Raw genomic sequence first — 21,224 nt, forward strand, 5'->3', positions numbered from 1 at the left:
CAACTTTCCAGCAGTCGATGGGGACACTAATATAGTTCATCATTATACACCAGCTAATATACCAGCACAATACAGAGCATACGCATATTTAGAGAGTCCTCCATCTTTTCAAAACCATAATAATTGGATTGATGACACCCTACCCCAAACAATACTTCCTGTTAGGTTAGGTCCTCTGAGCAATGATGGTCCTACCTGGCCTTTATTGGCCACATTTACACCACATCCTGATGCAGACACCTTGGCGGAAGCTGAGGTTCGCCGCTTATACAATGAGCTTACAGCAATATATATATTCTTAGTACAGTTTGTAATGCACACATTAAATACCAACCCAGTACAAGCTGCCCCAGGGCAACCACATGCCATCACACCAGGTATTAACCCTGCAACTGTACATTCAATCATGGGTAAGGTACCAGCCAAATGGAAATAAATTCTGTTTTGGTTAGCTCAAAAATAAATGCGTTGAAAGCAGTATTTCCCCATAAGGGACCCAAAAATAAAAAAACAGAATTCTCACCATCTGCTTGCCATTCGGGATGGTTCTGAAAGTAGATAGCTGCATTGCTTGGGGCACGGTATTTGCCACGCTCTATACTACCGCACACGGTACCCCAACACTTGCCAATCTTTCAGAAGTGTTAAAACAAATTCAAGATGAATATGGGGCTTCCCCAGCCCTAGAGTTAGGGAAGAAATTAATGTGCAATTTTGCCACTGTGTCTTCAATAATGTTAAGCAATTTTAAAGGGGAAGCAGTAGCACTAGCAGTGAACATGCAGCTCTGGAACGTTCCTGTTCAGGATCAAGAATGCAAGCTGCCAAACATTATATCCGAGACAATCTAGTATTGGTCAGAATAGTCTGGGAGCCAGACCTAGTAAACCACAATTACAGGGTAAATCCAATAAGGATTCTTTCAAGCAAGCACCAGTAGGGTTCTAAAAAAAACACGGGATAAACAAAAACAAACACCTAAAAAAAGAAAAAGGGAGAATCTTTTGGGATTGTGTAGTTATCATTTATGATATTTTACCAGCTTTAAAAGATTGGCTAACAGAATTTGTCCGTAATCTCCCATATGGGGAAGAGGTAATTGAACCCTCTTTCCTGCCCCTTGCTTCAAAAGATCTAAGGGAGGCTTGTGCCATTGATTAAGCGAAGGCACCGACACCTGTTATATTGCGACCCTGTAGGGTGGGATAAAGATTCTCCCTAACGCAATACCAATTTGGTCCCAACCTCAACCACAATACCCAATAAAGCATGAAGCTAGAGCACCTGCAAGGGAAATCCTCATGTACTTAGAGTACCGTGGCATAACGGAACCCTCTGACTCACCAATGAACAACTCGGCGTTCCCCATAGCTAAACCAGACCATTCATATAGAATAATCTTAGACAGTTAAATAGTCATGCACGCACATTTGCCATTCAAAATGCACACAGTACAGCACTTAATATAGGGCGCACAAATTACAAAACAACCTTGGATATTTCTAATGTTTTTTTCTGCCAAAACATAGCGTCTGAAAGTAGGGATTTTACTAGTTTTAGCACTTTATGTTTCACAAAAATACATTTTGCGGACTCCCACAGGGGTATAAAAACAGTCTAGGATTGTTTTCAGCTTGTGTTACTTCAATTTTACACAACATTGACCCTGAGACATTGTCCTATGTAGATATCTACCTTATGGATGATGATCTTGTTCAACATATAAGACGGGTGAGCTGCATTTTTGTGGGATTTGCCGAATTAGGCTACAAATGTAATTACAGAAGAACAAAAATAGCCTTCCTTAGTGTCCTCTTTTTGGGATACGAATCATCAGATGAAAGCAAGAGCCCAGCGCACTACTTTCTAGAAAAGTGCACACAATTGCAACCACCGAACACCATCAAAAAGCTCCAGTCAATGTTGGGATTTTAAAACTATGGCAGAACTAACATTCCAGACTATGCACAATGCATTAAACCATTATATGATCTAATACGTCCAGACTTTTCAAGTAAATATTGGACAGTCGAACACATGCATTCTCCGATCATTGCAACAAGACATGTTTGCAGCTAAATACTCACACAAACACACACACCTGAGACAACAAAACATTTGGTCATCAGATTAATTGCTGGTGCCATTAGTTTCACCTATGTAATGTTCAATGAGGGTGATACCGTCCCTATAGCATACAAATCACATCTGTATTCCACAGCTGAACAACACTTTGCTCCCACAGCGAAAATTGTGACTGCTGTTCAGATGGCCTTCATTAAAGAGAGACCTTTGGCCCCAGGGGACACTCATTGTCGTATATCCAATCCCAGCCCGCGAGATTGTCACAAAAGCCAGTGTTCTCAACGCCAATGCTCTATATCCACATTGGATTCAATGGACAATGTCTCCGACAGCCACTGAAGTTGATTATGTTTTTGACCCTAAGTTACAAACGCAAGAATTTCTCCAATGTGAACTAGAATACCCAGTTCCAGCAAATACTTTGCCTATTGAACAATATCAAACAATTATGTATACTGATGGTTCAGCCCAACCAGCAGTAGGCACCAAACATCAATGCTCCGCGCCTGTGCGATTGTGAGTGGCTACATGAAGGACAGTGAATTCCATCCACAACATACTTACACACAGACCTTAGGGGACTGCACAACACAGTTAGAGCGCAAGGCTCAGTTGATGGCACTGTAACACACAACTCCAGGACAGTTAACATTAATAGTCTGATTCATACTACTGTGTCCAGTCCTTCAATTAATATCTGCATTACTGGCACAGAACAGTTTCAGAGATTCAAAAGGCAACACCATCAAACACAGACTCCTGTGGGGGAAAGTAGCAGATCTGAAAGAAATGCTACCCAATGTCCATGTAGATCATAAACTGTGACATCAATGTGTTAGAATACACATTATAGGCAATACCTTGGCTGACGAAGCAACCAAGTCAGCAGTAGCTACTGCATCCGTTGCTGCAATAACTCGTTCACGGACGAGGTTGGATGATGAAACCTTGACTGCTCTGAAAGCTTCGCCTGAAAGCAAGCCCATGCCAACTGCACATCCTTCCAAGTATTCCTACCGCATACCTAGCCTAAATACTGCCACGGTAACCGTAGCACGGGTGGGTGATCCCCCAACAAAGACCTAAGTTGATTAAAGCAGCACATGAGGGAGTTTCTTCTACTCAAGCTGGTGTGGCAGCTATATTTTCTCTATTACAACCACGTTATTGGTGGCCAGGTCTACACAAACAGACCAAACAGTATGTCCTTTTATTGTGACATTTGTCAGCAAATAAAAGGGTCCACCGTCAAACACCAACCGCAGACACCCCTACTACTTTCCAATAAACCTCTACAATGTGTGTACCTGGACCATTGTGGTCCCTTGACACCTGATGGTGCATGCAAATACATCTTAGTTGCTGTTGACTCATGCTCCAGGTGTCTATGGGTATGAGTACAACACTCAGCTGACGCTCAAACAAGTCTTTATCAGCACAAATGCAGTTGCAGTTTTCCACTCGGAGCAGGGCCCTGCTTTCGCCTCAAGGGCATTTAGGGACACCATGGCTTTGTTAGGGGTCCAACTGTATGATTAGTCTCCATACCATCCCGAGGGAAACAGTGTTGTGGAGCAAAGAAACAGGGACTTAAAGCAATCCTTAACATTGAGTGTATTAGGCATGTTTTGTAGTTGGCTTAACCACTTGTATTGAGTCCATAAAGTACTTAATCTGCCTATGAAGGCCTGTTTGGAACACAAATGTATGTCCCAGATCTTGATGGTCCTGGCGCGAAGGTGGCAGATACACCTTTTGACATAAATGAATGCGTCACTGTCTTGCAGGACTTACAACAGTTCAGTGACGATAACGCACCTGCCAGAGCTGCCTCCTTGGGAATTAGGGGTGCACCAATAACACCTACCAGCTGGATTCCAAAAGTTGGGGATCTAGTGCATGAAAAGATTGCTGCAAAAGTCAGTCCTTCTTATTGTGCACCAGTTCCAGTCCTGGGAATACACAGTACCAGAACTGTTTTCCTACCAACGCTGCCTGGTTCTAAAAACAAATGTTATGTCTCCATCTAGTATGTCAAGCTACACGATACGGCTAATCCAGCACAGCAGACCTAATGGACTCCTGGGTAGTCCCAGACTCCCTCTCACAACAGACCAGGATGTTCCTCTATAGATTTTGATCAGAAACGCCGACACCTCTCCGAGCTTGGGGAGGGTGGAAAATGATCATTTATTAGTTCCACTAACTTCTTCGGTGACAAACATCCACAACAACGAGCTATTGTTCTGAAATTTAACTCAAACGGATGGAATCGTTTACTATGAACCACCAAAGGAGACTTCTGCCAGTTCTCCTCTTCCAAACACAGCTCCAGTTTTTGCACGACCTGCTTCTGGATATTTTGCCGACGTCAACTATCACCGACTCATCTGCCTCTTCTGTAACAAGACTGTCAAGAACACGTAAGCTGATAAATTGGCTCACAATTTACTATTTCATTCACCCCTGTAACTATCTGTGGCTTTTATTAACTGTACTTGCCTTCCTTCTTTGGATTGGGTTTGTCATCGTCTTTTTATTATTAATACATGGCCATTACCTTCCTAAACGCTCTGCAGCTGAACTGGTGGATCAGGTCCTAATACCACATTTCTCCTCCCATAAGGTCCACAGAGACTTGTCCCTAGTGAACATTTCAGCTATACCAATTCCTGATGGGATTGTTTGGGATAAAGTATATTTTTATATATATGGCCCAACGGAGGTTATTCAAATTCCATGTGTTTAAACTTTCAATGAAAGATGTAATAACACCTGGAGTTGTTTTGGATGATTGCGATGTAAAACCAGTTGATTATATGTTACCTGAACTAGAGTATTTTACTGTATTTGAAAGTGAAGATATTTATCAAACAAAAGAAAATTATGGCGATATATTCTGTTATAATTATTATGGACATTAATTCATTCATAGAGCAAGTACCCCAAAGACTATTTTTAATTGCACACAATGGGAACATTGTCCAACTTTGCCAGTGGGCAGTTCTAAAACATGTTAAAAACACTGAGTTGTATTAATTGCCTGTAATGGAAATTAACATTATTTTATTGACCGATACAAAAAATTGATTTATTCGGATTCCTTTGTATCCCGGTTGGCTATCGAAGGCTATGAATATTGACTGAAGTCTAATGACCTGAAGAATGTATGGGGAACTAAAAACTCGCAAATAAGGGGAAAAGAAGCTTTGCTCAGAGCATGCCTGAAACCTATTTAAATTATATTTTTAAATGAAACTGTACAACAGACAAGTTGTTCAGGCTTTGCAGAAATAAAGAATTGAATGCACCCAGTATCCCTGCCCCTGCTAAATTCCATAAATGGCAAAAGAACATTAAGGCAACTGAAGGTCCGATCGATGAGTGGGTCCAAGATGGAACATTTAACATCACTTTCACATCCTGCTGGGTGGTATTGTGGCCAGTGGACACAAATGGTTGTCATGCTTGCTTTGTAAACACCACCTGGGGTTTTAGAACAAACAGACCAGACCCTGGCTATGTGTCATCAGAACACTCGGGTATAGTAACAACATACAGTGTAGGGAAATTATGCCCGCAGTGATTAAACATTTCCTTATTATATGTTGTTAAAGAACACCTCAGTTTCCTGTCTAACAACACAGACTTGCAGGATTTCCAGTTAGGCCCCAGGAGACAACGTAAAAAGCACTTCTTATATGCAGTTTATAATGAAATTTGGAAACTTTCCCAACAAGAAGCCGTTGCCAGGTTAAGGCAAATAGATCAGGAAAACTTACAGAAAGAATTAGCTGTTGTAGAATATGGGATTAAAACCTTGTCCAACCATACCTGCACTTTCAAAAACACGGTTTCATCTGCAATAGACATAGTACAAAGCAACATGTCATTTTACAACATGGACAGAGCCAGCATAGGTCCATTATGCAGTTAGGTTGGACACTACAAACGTTGAAATCTGGTCGTTTTCCCTGGCAACATGTCAGTGCGAGGGACATTTTTTCAACATTTAATTTGACATGACAGCAACAAATAAAGACTAAGAAGTAAGCTTGAACACCTGAGGAGAACTGGTGAGGCCGAAGGTAAGGAGAGCAAACTGGAAATGCTCATGGGCCCCCATGAACCATAGGTTGTGCCTATGAGTCTGCAGCCTGGGATGTGAAAATATGCGGCCTGCAAGTTCAAAACCACCATCTTGTCTCCAGAGTCCAGGGCAGCCAGAACCTGAGCCAGCAAGAGCATCTTGAATATCTCTTTCCACAGAAAGGAGTTAAGAGGTAGTAGCTCTAGAATGGGAGAGAGGCCTTGGTTCTTCTTCGGCACCAGGAAGTAGCAGGAATGGCAACCACGTCCTTCTCACACTGGTGCCCTCTGGATGGCTCCAACAGAGTTTAGACTTCCTGACGGAGCAAGGAGAGATGGTCCTCTCAATCATTCTAGGGATGGTGGCAAAGGTGGATTGGTTTCCACAAACTGAAGGTCATACTCCTTCAGCACAATTTGGAGTCCCCATCTTGCTGGTGGTTATGTTGCGCCATTAGAGCAGATGGTGCCAGATCCTGCTGCCAACAGGATGACAGTGCGGGGTGGAGGGCTCACTAATGCGTCATGAAGACTGTGGAAGCTGGTGGGGCACAGCACTGGACAGCACAGTGAGTACAACTCCTGCATCCTTTCTGGGACCCTCAACCCCAGTCACAAAAAAGCTGGCCAGCCTGCTGGATTGGGGTAAGGCTGGAAGCAAAGAGTTGCCCTAGCCGGAGAAGGGTCGAAAGGTCTGCTGCTGTAGGTGGAAAGCCAGGAATAGGCCCAAGTACCTGACAGTGACTCAACTTTCCTGAAACAGCTCAAGTGCTTTATCGGCTCTGTCGCCAAACAAGCAGAAGACATAGAATGACATGTCAATGAGGGACACTTAATCGTGTCTGCAAATCCCAGTAGACCGTAACCAGGCATTGCGGCAGAGTACCATTGTAAAGACAATGGCCCAGCCAACAGAGTCCATGGTGTCTAGTCCACACTCAATGGTGAACTTCACTGCATCCCCAACATCCAGGAAGGCTTGGCTGAGGATTGAACAGCCCTCTTCAGGGAGCATGATTAGCAACTTCCCAATGGACTCCGACAGAGCGTGGGAATGTCAGCCCGAGGCATGGGGTGTTCACAGTTCCCAAGGCCAAGGTGGTGGAAGAGAAAATTCTCTTTCCAAATACATCCACCCATTTGTATTTTCTATCTGGTGAGGTGGAAGGAAATGCATTTTGGTTTAACTTACCTGTGGAGGCATGTAACACCAGGCTTTCCGGGGAGGGATGCTGCGAAAGGAAGGCTGGGTCTTCTGGGGCAGGGTGATGCCGATTGGCGATCATGTAGTGCATGGGAGCCCCGTGCAGGGTTTAGCCCAAGCTCCAGAAGAACGCGGACTGCCTCATTGAAGGCAAACAAAGGATCTGCAGAACTCACCCCAAGTGAAGCACTAGCCAGGACACTGGTATTGAACGCAACCGCCTGCAGTTGTAGGTGCAGGACCTCCGCCGCTCTGAGCATCATGGTGGCAAAAGTTGCAATTTCCGTTAGGGCCCAGAGGGAAAAGCATGCCAAAGTCCGGGGACATATGCAGGCATCACCCAGCTTCTCCTACCAGGTTTCATACTGGTCAGGGTCTACCTCAAAAGGTCCATAACTTTATTCCTCATCCCCCTCCCTCAGCAACAAAGGGCCTATCGAAAGGCAGCAAATCCAGAGGCTCTGGACGGCACAGGAGTCCACGACGCGCGGCGTTGAGGTGGTGCTGGCTAGGAATCTGAAATGGGCATGGGTTCATCGTCCAGCGGCACTGGTGGTGTCACGGTTGGCACCGGAGGGGCTGGAGCCGGGCTGGGTATGGGCACCTATGGAAGTATCGAGCCAGATCCTGGGGGCACCTCACACCTGAGTGGGGCCCAAGGCTCACTAGATGGAGTTGGTGGCCCAAAGATAGGGTCTTAAAATTCTTTTGGCTGGGTGGGTGGTGGGGTAGAGCAGAATGGGCCCAGATGCCGGCTTTGCAGCTGGAGTATGGGAGCTGCACCATGAAGCATAACATTTGGATGGGGGAAGCAGAAGAATGCGTAGACTTGTGCTTGTGGGATTTCCTGAATAGATGAGAATTCTTGGAGCGCAAAGACGATCATCTGTGGGAACGACTCCTAGAATGGCCCTATGATGTACCTTGGAAATGGGACTGAATGCTGCGTAGCTGCCTTCTGCTGTGCAGCTAGGAGCTTTGTCCCCCATGAAACCCAATGCACCAGAGACAGACCAATTATTGATCAGACACAGAAATCAATCTGTGATATTCCCTGCAAGATTTAAACCTTGAAGGTTTAGCAGGGAACATGTTACAAGCACACTGGGAGCAACTGCTCAAAAACAGTCGCTAAGATAGGTGAAAAAGTTGGTTAAAATAATGACAGAAGTAGCTCTCTGAATCTTCACTATTGGAGCAGGATGAAAAAAACTAATGTCAGCACATCAGGGGTGCATATATGGCAACATGACATCACTTCCCCTGTGGACACAAAGTCGATTGATGCCATACATCGGCGTGCAGAGGTATTGCTCAAGATTTTCCAAATCCAGCTTGACATCGGGGAATATTCTAAAAGTGAGGACTCTGCGGTTAGATGTCTATATCAGAATTTGGTCCAAGTAACTCATCTTGGGTTAACCAACTCGATACCCACTGTAAGCATGAAGAAATGTTTGAGATTTGGGGCTCTTACTCATGCTCAGTGAAAGACACTGTGCTTGATGAAGATGCCTAATTCCACTACTCCATAATAAATCAAACAGCAAAGAATGTCCTGTATGGCAAAAGCCTGAGGGTAGGACTACTGTGACCTTTGCACACTATTACTGTACAATAAGTCCTGATACTGGAATTGGTAGTAATCTTTAGAAGGATATGTATTCTTGTAGCATTTACATAGCAGCTGACATATTTAGTCCCCTGTGGTGCTATACTGCCTGGGGCTTTTTCCAAGGCTGAAAATGTAGTGGTATTTATATCAAGTGAGGTCTATTGGAATAAGAACACGTCACACTACTAACCTCAAACACCTGTAGCCTCAGTGCTACAGTGACAGTCTTTAAAAACACACAAATGAATGTGCTTTGGTGAAAGTAAGGCGTCTTGTATTTATAAACAAAAGAAAACAAAAGATAAAATGTTTATAGACACCATAACAATAAACACAAAATCACTGAGGAGGGGTTGACGGGAGTTAAGAGAATGTTATGTAGTATCTTAAATGTAGCTCTGATTCAAATTAGATAGCACCTGAAAGACAAATTTGTCATAGTAGGATAACTTCAAGTAAGAATAAATAAACATGAGAGCCGACAGTTATAATAGCCTAAATGTGATTGCCTAGTGTAGGATGTCTGATATGAGGAAAGGCCTAAATAATCCACAGTAGTCCATGTGGTTGGATCCTCGTGGCCAAAGAACTTGGCAAGTGTCCAGGGCCAAGGAATAAGAGATGGATGAATGTACCCATTTGAGTGCTTACTGGCCCCTTATTTCACTCAGTCAAGCATTCAATGCAACAGATATCCTCATCTGTTTAGTAGTCATATTGAAAGTATACTCACTATTCAATTGTGTGGGAAAAGACGTGTAGCTGGCTGAGAATGCATAAATATTACTCAATTTAAGTGTTCTGCCCCTCGATGTTGCGTAGGGCACAGCAATATCTGTGAGAGAGCGTACAGGCCACCATGCGGGGCAGTGTAAGTTTCTCGTTAGTAACACTTAGTAAAGATTTAATAAGAGTCCGGGGTTGGTTAGCCATATTGGAAGTATACTAACTAGTAAAATTATATGACCAAACAGGTATTGGTAACCTATTGTCATATTTAGTATACTTAACTGTTTTAGTCATTGTGTTTTTAAACCTAGGTGTTTTTGTGAGATTTTAGTATACAAGCCGTAGTAATATATTGAAAACAATCAGGTACAGTGTGGGAAACACAAAATAGTAAAACATCTGTTTTTAACAACTGAATTTCTCTCCAATTTTGGCCTTTAAATGTAAGCTGGTGTGCAAGAAAGCCTGCATTTTGAAAAATGCCTTCTGACTCTCACAATATTATGGATAAACCCAAATTCAGAGTTAAACAAATCACCCCTACTCCTACCCCGAGGTCCTTTGGGACATTTCAAAAACAAAATATTTGTTTCAAATACACTTTCATTCTTTAGATTTTACCACATGAAATGATACATGGCTGAAAGACAATTAAAAAAAATCAATTTAAGATGCAGCCAAGTTCATGGCTATGGGCATGGAGTATTTCTGCCCAAGCACTGTTATCTATTACTATCTAGTCCTACTTATTTGCATTAGTGTTTGATTTCAGTGCTTTGTTTCTTTAGGTAATTCATGGATGATCCACACAAAAGACCCCTTTCTTAATTCAAAACGGCTGCTTTTCGGGAATGTACAGCTTTCCAGGTTAGCCAATGGGTTTCACACCTGTTTCCACCACAAACTGCAAGTAAGTAGAAACCGCAAATACAAGAAACGTGGACTACCACTTAGAAAACTGCAAAATAAGATTTTTTTGTTAAAAAAGTCGGCCTGTCCCTGCATTTTGGGAAGAGGGTCCCCTTTGCACAGAAAAACTTTTGTTGATCCCATTTGTAGAAAAATAAACACAAACACGTTTTACCCATATGAAAAATAAACACAATTTATTACATTTGGCTATTTTATTGCCTCCCTCCAGGAAAATCGACTGACCCCATGCAGCTTTACAATCCTCAACTTGAGGGGAAAATTTGGCCTGGCTACATTTTGTGAGAAAAAATGAAGGTTTATGTATAACCTGGCTCAAACATAAAAAAACTGGTTCGGTATTTAAAAGTTTAATGTATGTACCTGCCTAAGCTGCACATTTACTAGTGGGCGAGGCCGTCCACACACACATTCTGAATGCTTGAAACCAAACTCTTACAAAACTGGAGGGCTACAGTCAGACATTTACTGTTGTCCCTAAAGAATATGATCGACAAAGATTGGGGCGAAATAAGAAAGAAAGTGGAATAAAAGCAAGCTCTAGAAAATCAAGTCGGTTGTAGTGAGTAAAGAACAAATAGACAAGTGAACATACAGTGACAGTGGTGCAACCTGCAAGACACACATCATGATAAAATGGGCATGAGAAAATGAGCTTAGCACCATCGAGAAAATGATTGTTGTATCATACGGAGTGCTGGGCAGTATGCGCCCATCACAGTCAAAACGGTATGGAACTCACTTTTGCCATCGCAGGCTACTATTTTCACTTTGTCAACCTTGATGATCTCGGTGACTTCTCTAAACTCAACATCATTTAGCACAAATGTCCACACGTTATCACAAAATCGGTATGTGTTTAGCGACCCCTATAAAAAGAAGAATAAATAGTATAAGTACAAACGAGTTACCAGACAGCTTTATGTTAACATCTCTAAAGTGCACAGATAGCAGCCAGCACGTTTTAGACAAACAGTTATTATACATTCCAAGAACTAGAAATGTACGTGTTCCATGCACTGCCATTAGGCCTCCTCATAAACGAGTCGGATAAACAAACCCTCCAATTTTAGAGACCTGAGTAATTTGTACCCGCTTTACAGAGAGTAAGACCGAAGTCAGAGAACTAAATCGAGGAAGAAATCGGAACCTGTATTTTCGAAAGTTTATTAGAGAAGCAGAGAAAAGGAAACAGGCTAGACTTCCAGTTAAACTTCTAATGTCAGGGAAATAATAGGTGTCCCGTATCCGAGTAGTTAAAGCCATTACAGAGTCATTTCACAACCAGAGTACTACAGTACGTTGTGCTGGACGCTACTAATGTAAGCCACAAACAAGGACAACAAGTATGCTGATGATAAATTAAATCGTCCCACATAGGTCAGTAAACATCTTGTTTTCATCACGGTTTTTCTGTAGCGTTGATGTGTGTTGTAAAAGCTAACTCATTCAGATTACAAAATAGTACAATTTTGGTCTCCGCATTGCGATATTCCCAATGTACACGTGGAGAGGAAAATACTTCAAAATGATGTCAAATACAATTTAATAACAGATCTCTAGGCTTTAATTGCCCATACACAGACAGTATCGAAGCAGTCCTACACCACCGATCACTCAATATAGTGCAGTTGATCGACTCTTTGCAAGTGTTGCAAAATCATTTTTTTAGACAGACTCATGAATCCTCACTAAGCGACTATTGCTAACATAACGTGTATCAATGTGAGTAATAGTAGTGACAGAGGATATACTGAGGATACTGCAATTCAAAAACTAAAATTGAGCTACTTTGTAACAAATGAGCAACCTCTCATTTAAATGAGTACCAGAAAAACAGATCTGGTCAAAAGCCTCCTCACATCTTGAATTCCACATGAAGATGATGACCTGGCTTTTCTAGTATTCTCACCATGCCCTAGGTCAGAATTCTTCAAACTTTTTGATACCAGGAACCCCTCTAAAGAATTTTAGGTGTAAAGACACCTTCCTGAAAAAAAAAAAAAAAAAAAACACACAAAAAAGTAATAAAATTCTAGAACATCGTTGTACTCATCATCGAAAACCATAAATGTGCCTAATTCCATCGGCAAATCATTTTTATGGTGAAGAAATATTATTAAACAGCATTTAGCAAACCAAAGGTCAGTGAGTAAGGGGACGTGGTCAAAGGTGTGGCTAAAAACAAAGGTCTTCATTTACGAGGAATTGGCATAGGGCAGCGCCGCGAGTCTTCTTGCTACACTGCCCTACACCAATATAAAAGGGCAGGAATGGACAGTATTTATGAAATAAAGTGCATTCCTGTCCTGTCCCTCTGCGCTGGCTCACAAATTGCTGCCTAGCGCCAATGCAGGTAGGATTGTTTTTGTGCAGGAAGTTGCACCTTCCTGCACAAAAACAATCCAGAGAGTCATTTTCCTCTTTCTATGTGTGCTGCAGAATGCAACACACATGGAAAGAGGAAACAACAAGGGGAAATGAAAACATTCCTCCTCCTTATGTCTGTGTTGGGGAGGCGTAAGGTTTTGGCATTGCTCGAGTTTACATGATTTTGAAAATCTGGGGCAGTGTCAAAATTTATGGGAGTTGCATGGGAACAGCCACCGCAACGCCCATGGGACACCTCCTGGGAGCAAAGTAAGGCAACGTAGCGGCTTGCGCTGCTTTGCCTCTCTCTATATCCATGAGGCTATGCAAGGCCACTTTGGGTGGCTTTGCATCACCTTAGAGGTATGATTAACAGGCTTGTGCAGCAGGAGCGTCAAAAAAAGTAATGCTTCGGTGATGCAAGCCTCTCATAAATAAGCTCCAAAATATTCAGTATGTTTTTTTTTAGGTCTTTCACTGTCAGGTAACTACATATAAAATAACAGCCAGCTTAAATGAAAAGTAAATAAAAGAAAGTTGTTACTCAGTGGGAAATGCACTGTGGTGCATTATGAAACCTCTATTAGTTAATGCACTTCAGAAGTCTGTGCGGAGAGGACAAAGCACTGAATATGTAAGTCATTATTTCATAGTTGCATTACACACAGTATAAAATTGACTACTACAAAATGTGTAAAATGTTTTGCCATAAAATAGAGCTTCCAAAATATATATTTTGGAAATACCCAGCCCATATGCAATACATTTTTTAATTTATTTTTAATTTTACATAAATGTCCCTGCAACACCTCTCTATGGATAGTGAACACTATGTAAATACAATTACAATTAAAAGCATGCACTTCACTGTTCAATTAACACATTTTCCTACCACTCAAAAAGAATACAGAGTTATCACAAAGGTATTCAATCAGTATATCAGCTCCCAAGCATCCTTTACATTTGCAGATTAACTGGCAGTACATATTTGCATTTCTTTCAGGTAAGCAGGCCCCTGGCAAGAATGCTTCTTTAGATGTCTGCCACTTCCTCGGCTTCAATTAACAGGCACTGATGACAAGTCAGCTGAAGCTTTCTAAACTATCTAAATTAACTGTCACAGGATAGTTGTCGTTTTCCAAAATGAAGCCGCTTTGGATTCAAAGCAGAAGTGGCTTAGGAATGTGCACCCCCCATCCGATGACTCAACGGACCCCCTGTTGCCCTGGTGGGGAGGAGAGGAAAAAGATGTGAGGAGACCTCGAGGTCTAAGTATTTTTTGTTTGTTTTTTTCAACTGAACAAATGCAAACATTCCTGAAATGCCATGGGCTCATCCAAAATGAAAAGTTCCTTACCTTTGGTAACGCATTATCTGATAGAGACAATATCTAGCTGCAAATTTCTTACCTTTGAATTTCCCAGGTGTCAGGCTGGATCCAGCAACTTTTGGATGAGCAATACCGCAGTGCACCGTCCAGTGTCTTTGTTCGGTTCCACGCAGAGTAGTCGGCGCCAGAAATAGGCGCCACCCGGTGGCACAGACATCAGTTACTTTTCACAACTTTCCACGCCAGGAGTGCAGAGCCAAGAAGTGAACTGAAGAATGTGTGTCTAAACTAGGGCCCTGAAAAAGGAGCAATCCTACCCCTAGAAAACTGTCCGCATAGCAGGGAGGAATGGGTGGGTCTGTAAGGTATCTGCAGCTAGATATCGTCTCTACCAGATAATGCATTAATGAAAATAAGTAACTTGTTTATCTGATAGACTTCTAGCTGCAGATTCCCAACCTTTGAAAAGCTATCTATGCCATAACCATATGGCAGTGGGCTGCGGACAAATATTCTTAACTACAAAGTACTGCAGGTCAGAACAGGCGAAATGCCAGTCCCTGCAGACCAGACTGTCCAGGCAGTAGTGCTTGGCATACGTGTGCAGGGATGCCCATCTTGCTGTCTGGCAGATACCCAGGACTAAGACTCTAAAAGTCAATGCCATGGTCGCAGCTTTTCTCCTGGTGGAATGGGCCCATAAGCCTTCAGGAGGTTGCTTTTTAGCCAGGATGTAGCCCATCTAGATACAGAGAAGGACCAAGAGCAAAATGGTTCCTGTCTGTACTGCTCAACCTTTTTTAGCTCCAATACAGCCCACAAGGAGTTGGTCGTCCACCCGGACCTCTTTTGTGTGGTCAAGGTAGACCGACTGAGCTTTTTGGGTCTAGACAGAGTCGCTCCTCTTCTTTTGAACTGAAAGTGCGCGTAGCAGACCTTGAACCGCATTTAACACATGTGGGCAGGCAAGATGGGGAAGTGGATATATACATCCTGCAAGTCCAAATCTACCAACCAGTCTCCTTGGTCTAGGGCAGGCAAGACATGAGCCAAAAGGAGCATCTTAAATTTCTCCTTTTTGAGGAAAAGATCGAAGGTTTAGAACTGGGTGAAAATCCCGGTTCTTTTTGGGAATCAGAAAGTAACGGAAATAACAACCACTGCCTACTTCTGATAACCGGAGCCTTCCCTACATCTCCCTTGGCCAGGAGAGACGTAACTTCCTACCAGAGCAAATAGAGATGATCATCCGCCAGCCGTTCTTGTGAGGGCGGTTTAGGGGGAGGGCAAGATTAGACAGGGAGGGAGTAGCCCCTCTGAATGATCTGCAAGACCCAGTTGTCCGATGTAATGGATTGCCAGTGGAGAAGATGATGTTGGATTCTCCCTCCAACTGGGCATACATGGTCCTGCAGAACCACATTAGGAGGGTTAGAGGCTAAAGCTGCCAGGGGGTTGGTGGCAGACTACTTTGGACTACCAGTCCCACAGGGTCAGAAAGCTCTGCATCATTGGGCAGCTTGTGCAGGATACTGGTATTCTAAAGGGTCCAGTGACCACTCGGACTCTTCCCTGGTGCCTGGCTGCTCCAGAAAATGCCCCTGCAACGACCTGGGGCCAAAAAAGGCCCCATCGGTGCTGGAGTTGAACAACATCATTCCGAGTCAGTTGTTGGGAATGAGAATGAGGCTGGTGCCACCAGGAGCATTAGCGTCAGTAACGGCGGCTGCGGTTGTGTTGGCACGATCGGCACTGGTCCGGATCAATGATCAGATCTACGAGACCCCATCGGAGCAAAGGCTGAAGCCTTCAGCATGGAACCTGCTGGGGCTTCTTCTGACCTGATGGGGCCCAAAGTCACTCGGAGGGGATAGCTCGCTCAAACATGAGGTGCTTGGCCTCGTAGAAGTCTTTCAACTGAGTGGTGATCACTTTGGCAATGGGTGGTGTGAGTGGGTAGATGTGGAGTTGGACCTGGCAACTGCTCTGCAGAACCGCGCCTTGAAAGTCGTTGTTCTGAGCTTGATGTGTCGGCCGAATGGCATGGATAAGTATAAGACGTCTTTGACTTCCTTTGTTTCTTGTGCCTCCTTCCTGAATGTACCGGGAACTTCCAATGAGAGGAAGAGGACTTGGGGCTCCTGGAGCTGTCCCGCGATCTTTTTCCTCGATCTGAACAGAGACCTCTTAGGAGTAGCGCTCAATGGCATCAAATGCTGGGCTGCAAGCAGCTTTAGGTGACCGCTCCCTCAAAGCTTTCGGCACAATGGCCCAGCAGTCCGAGCACAACCGCGAGTCGTGGTTGTGCTCGAGACAACATAAGCACACCATGTGTGGGTCCGTTACGGACCGTTACTGACATAGCGTGGTGACAGGCGCCACACGGCTTAAACCCTACCTTTCTAGATGACATCTCAACACACTTTCTCAAAAAATATTTGACGAAATGTCCAAAGAAGCCTGTCAAAAAGAGACAGAGCAGTAGCTCTTTGGACCAGTGCTAACTGGCACGGAAAGATAACAACCAACATCCGTGCGTCTGGGTAGCGCCTATATAGTTGACCGCAATGTCACTACCGGTGCCAAAGACGCCACCTGGAACCAAACGAAGCCATCCGATGGTGCGCAGGAGTACTGCTCATACAACGGTTTCTGGATTCAGTCTGATGCCTGTGAAATTCCAAGGTAAGGAATCTGCAGCTAGAACTCTCTATCAGAAACATGCGACAATCCACCAAACCAATGCCAGGTGTTGCCTCATCCTAACTAGCCAACGACTAAAGTCTGCTAATACAAAGGCCCTTTCTACATACATGTATATGCTGTATGGGCTGCACTTGTATTGTGTGAGTGGTGACATGATCTGTAGCCAGAAAGCACTTTAATCACGCAAACCATCTGCAAGAAAGAATACAATTTTTTTTTATTCTGTATGACTACCTCAGAATTTTCATACTAAATGAGGAATCCTAAATACCTTTACAGCTCATGCCATATCTTACAAGATGACAAAATATTTATTATAATACAATTAGGAAATGTTTAGCTACCTTTGGTAAACAGATTTCCATGGAATAAACACAGCTGGAACATCCCTGGTGGTTGACCCCAAGATCATTAACTTTCCTAGTACCTCAGATGGGATCTAATAAACTCATTGTTCGAAATAATCACCAAAAAACAGAGTCCAAAATGATGCAGATCATTTCAAAGCCACATACAAGTGATGTTATAGTTTTGCATTTAGACAATATTTGTGGCTTATGCTGGGCAAGATGGAACCGTGAAAAACAGAAATGAGTTACTGGGGACAGGATATATTAGCACTTTAATCTGGCAGTATATCTGTTAACGTCACAGGAAACTAAGATCCCACCATACAAAGTGTATGATATTTGTACTATAAAACATACCCCCAATCCAATCAAAATAAGCTCACCTTAACTGACGGCCTGATCATTTTCAACAAGTTTATAATGAAGGTGGTATACATTGAGAACAGTATTTTGTACACAATGGAATACAAATTTAGATTGTGTACCTTATGATTGGATTATTCTCATGTGATTAATAATCATATGTGAAAATAATATGTGTGTGTGTATATATATATATATGTATATATATATATATATATAAAAAAATAAATACAATGTCACTTACCCAGTATACATCTGTTCGTGGCATGTTGTGCTGCAGATTCACATGCTGTGCGCTGTTCCTGCCATCTAGTGTTGGGCTAGGAGTGTTACAAGTTGTTTTTCTTCAAAGAAGTCTTTTCGAGTCACGGACCGGGTGACTCCTCCCTTTCAGCTCCATTGCGCATGGGCGTCGACTCCATTTTAGATTGTTTTCCCCGCAGAGGGTGAGGTAGGAGTTGTTGAAGTAAGGATAATAGAGGTGCCCATGCAATGGAGTAGATGTGTATGTACATAGTGTGTAGTAAAATAAAAATTATTTAAATATTTACAAATTTTCATGCAACTAAAATGGCTACAGGCTCCCGGGGAGGTGGGAGGGCGCATGTGAATCTGCAGCGCAACATGCCATGAACAGATGTACACTGAGTAAGTGACATTTTCCGTTCGATGGCATTTGTAGCTGCAGATACACATGCTGTGCATAGACTACAAAGCAGTGATCTCCCCAAAAGCAGTGGTTAGCCTGAAGGAGTTGAAGTTGTCTGAAATAATGTTCTTAGTACAGCCTGTCCTACTGTGGCTTGTTGGGTTGCCAACACATCTACACATTAATGCTTAGTATATGTATGGGGCGTAGACCAGGTGGCTGCTTTACAAATTTTTGTCATTGGTATATTATCAAGAAAAGCCATTGTGGCGCCTTTCTTTCTAGTGGAGTGTGCCCTAGGAGTAATGGGTAATTCTCTTTGAGCTTTAAGGTAGCAAGTCTGAATGCATTTAACTATCCATCTGGCAATGCCCTGTTTGGATATAGGGTTACCTGCATGTGGCTTTTGGAAAGCTACAAACAATTGTTTAGTTTTACGAAATTGTTTTGTTCTGTCAATGTAATACATTAGTGATCTTTTTTTATGTCTAATGTATGCAATGCCCTTTCTGCTACTGAGTCTGGCTGTGGTAAGAAGACTGGGAGTTCCACTGTTTGGTTTAGATGAAACGGTGATATGACTTTTGGTAAGAATTGTAGATTTGTACGGAGAACCACTTTATGTTTATGTATTTGTATAAATGGTTCTTGAATAGTAAACGCCTGTATTTCGCTAACTCTTCGAAGTGATAGCTATTAGAAAAGCTACTTTCCAAGTCAAAAATTGTATTTGACAAGAATGCATGGGTTCAAATGGTGGGCCTGTGAGTCGTGTTAATACAATATTAAGATTCCACGAAGGTACTTGCGGTGTCCTTGCGGGTATGAATTCTTTTTAGTCCTTCCATTAAGGCTTTAATAACTGGGATTCTAAAAGGTGATTTTGAATGTTTTAATCTGCAGATAAGCAGATATTGCAGTGAGATGTATCTTAATGGAAGAGAAGGCTAGATTGGACTTTTGTAAGTGTAGTAAATGACTTACAATGTTTTGTGTGGAGGCGTTTAATGGCATAATTTGATTAGCCTGGTAGTAGCAGACAAACCTTTTCCATTTGTTAGCATAACAATGTCTTGTTGTGGGTTTTCTTGCTTGTTTAATGACCTCCATACACTCTTTGGAAAGGTATAGGTATCCAAATTCTGAGACTTCAGGAGCCAGATTGCTAGGTTGAGCGATGCTGGATTCGGGTGTCTGATCTGTTGGTTGTGTTGAGTTAACAGATCTGGTCTGTTTGGTAGTTTGATGTGGTGTACCAAAGATAGGTCCAACAGTGTTGTGTACCAGGGTTGGCGTGCCCACATTGGTGCTATAAGTATTAGTATGAGTTTGTTTTGACTCAGTTTGTTGACCAGATAAGGAATGAGCAGGAGGGGGGAAAAGCGTAAGCAAATATCCCTGACCAGCTGATCCATAGAGCATTGACCTTGGACTGAGGGTGTGGGTATCTTGGCGCAAAGCTTTGGCATTTTGCGTTTTCTTTCGTTGCAAACAGATCTAAGTTTGGTGTTCCCCAGCGGTGGAAGTGATGTTGTAGGATCTGGGGATGTATTTCCCACTCGTGAGTTTGTTGGTGATCGACTGAGATTGTCGGCTAACTGATTGTGAATGGCTGGCATATATTGTGCTATTAGGCGAATGTTGTTGTGAATTGCCCAATGCCAAATTTTTTGTGCTAAGAGAGACCGCTGTGACGAGTGTGTGTCCCCCGTTTGTTTAGATAATACATTGTTGTCATATTGTCTGTTTTGACAAGAATGTGTTTGTGGGCTAGAAGGGGTTGAAAGGCCTTTATTGCTACAAAGACTGCTAACAGTTCTAAGTGATTTATGTGGAGTTGTTTTTGCTGATTGTTCCACGGACCTTGTATGCTGTGATTGTTGAGGTGTGCTCCCCACCCAATCATGGATGCGCGTCTTGTGAGAATGGCATGAGGCACTGGGTCTTGGAAAGGCCACCCTTTGTTTAAATTTTCCGTGTTCCACCGTTGAAGCGAAGAGTGTGTTTGACGGTCTATCAACACTAGGTCTAGTAGTTGACCCTGTGCTTGCGTCCATTGTTTTGCTAGGCACTGTTGTGAGGGCCGCATGTGTAGCCTTGCGTTTGGGACAATAGCTCTGCATGAGGACATCATGCCTAATAGTTTCATTACAAACCTGACCATGTTTTGTTGGTTTGGTTGCATGCTTGATCTTATATTTTGAAACAACTGCACCCATTGTGGACTTTGTGTGTTGAGTGTTGCTCCCAAATATTGTTGTATTTGGGATGGTTGTAAACGAGATTTTTGGTAATTGATAGAAAACCCTAGTTTGTGTAGAGTATCTATTACATATTGCGTGTGAGCGTGACATTGTTGTTGAGTGTTGGCTTTTATTAGCCAATCGTCCAGATATGGGAATACGTGCATGTGATGTCTTCTTATATGAGCTGCTACTACAGCCAGGCATTTTGTAAATACCCTGGGGGCTGTTGTTATTCCGAACGGCAACACTTTGAATTGGTAATGTTTGCCTTGTATTACAAACCTGAGGTATTTCCTGTGAGATGGATGGATGGGTATTTGAAAATATGCATCTTTGAGATCCAGTGTCGTCATGTATTCCCCTTGTTTTAGTAAGGGAACTACGTCCTGAAGTGTTACCATGTGGAAATGATCTGATTTGATGAAGAGATTCAGTGTTCTGAGATCTAAGATAGGCCTTAATGTTTTGTCTTTTTTCGGGATACGGAAATACAGGGAGTAAACGCCTGCTCCTTTCTGGTGATAGGGTACTAGCTCTATGGCTTGTTTTTGTAGCAGT

General features: G+C 42.8%; 1 protein-coding gene across 2 annotated transcripts in view; it reads right to left on the minus strand.

Annotated features, from left to right (window-relative positions):
- Nucleotides 1-21,224, minus strand: part of GTF2A2 (general transcription factor IIA subunit 2) — an 85,571-nt gene that overhangs the window by 6,808 nt on the left and 57,539 nt on the right. For both annotated transcript variants that reach the window (XM_069222107.1, XM_069222106.1), the window contains exon 4: nucleotides 11,395-11,521. In XM_069222107.1, the coding sequence (XP_069078208.1) occupies nucleotides 11,395-11,521 (127 nt within the window). The remainder of the gene's footprint in view (nucleotides 1-11,394; nucleotides 11,522-21,224) is intronic.

This window comes from Pleurodeles waltl, chromosome 3_1, assembly GCF_031143425.1.
Source record: "Pleurodeles waltl isolate 20211129_DDA chromosome 3_1, aPleWal1.hap1.20221129, whole genome shotgun sequence".
NCBI classification, from domain to species: domain Eukaryota; kingdom Metazoa; phylum Chordata; class Amphibia; order Caudata; family Salamandridae; genus Pleurodeles; species Pleurodeles waltl.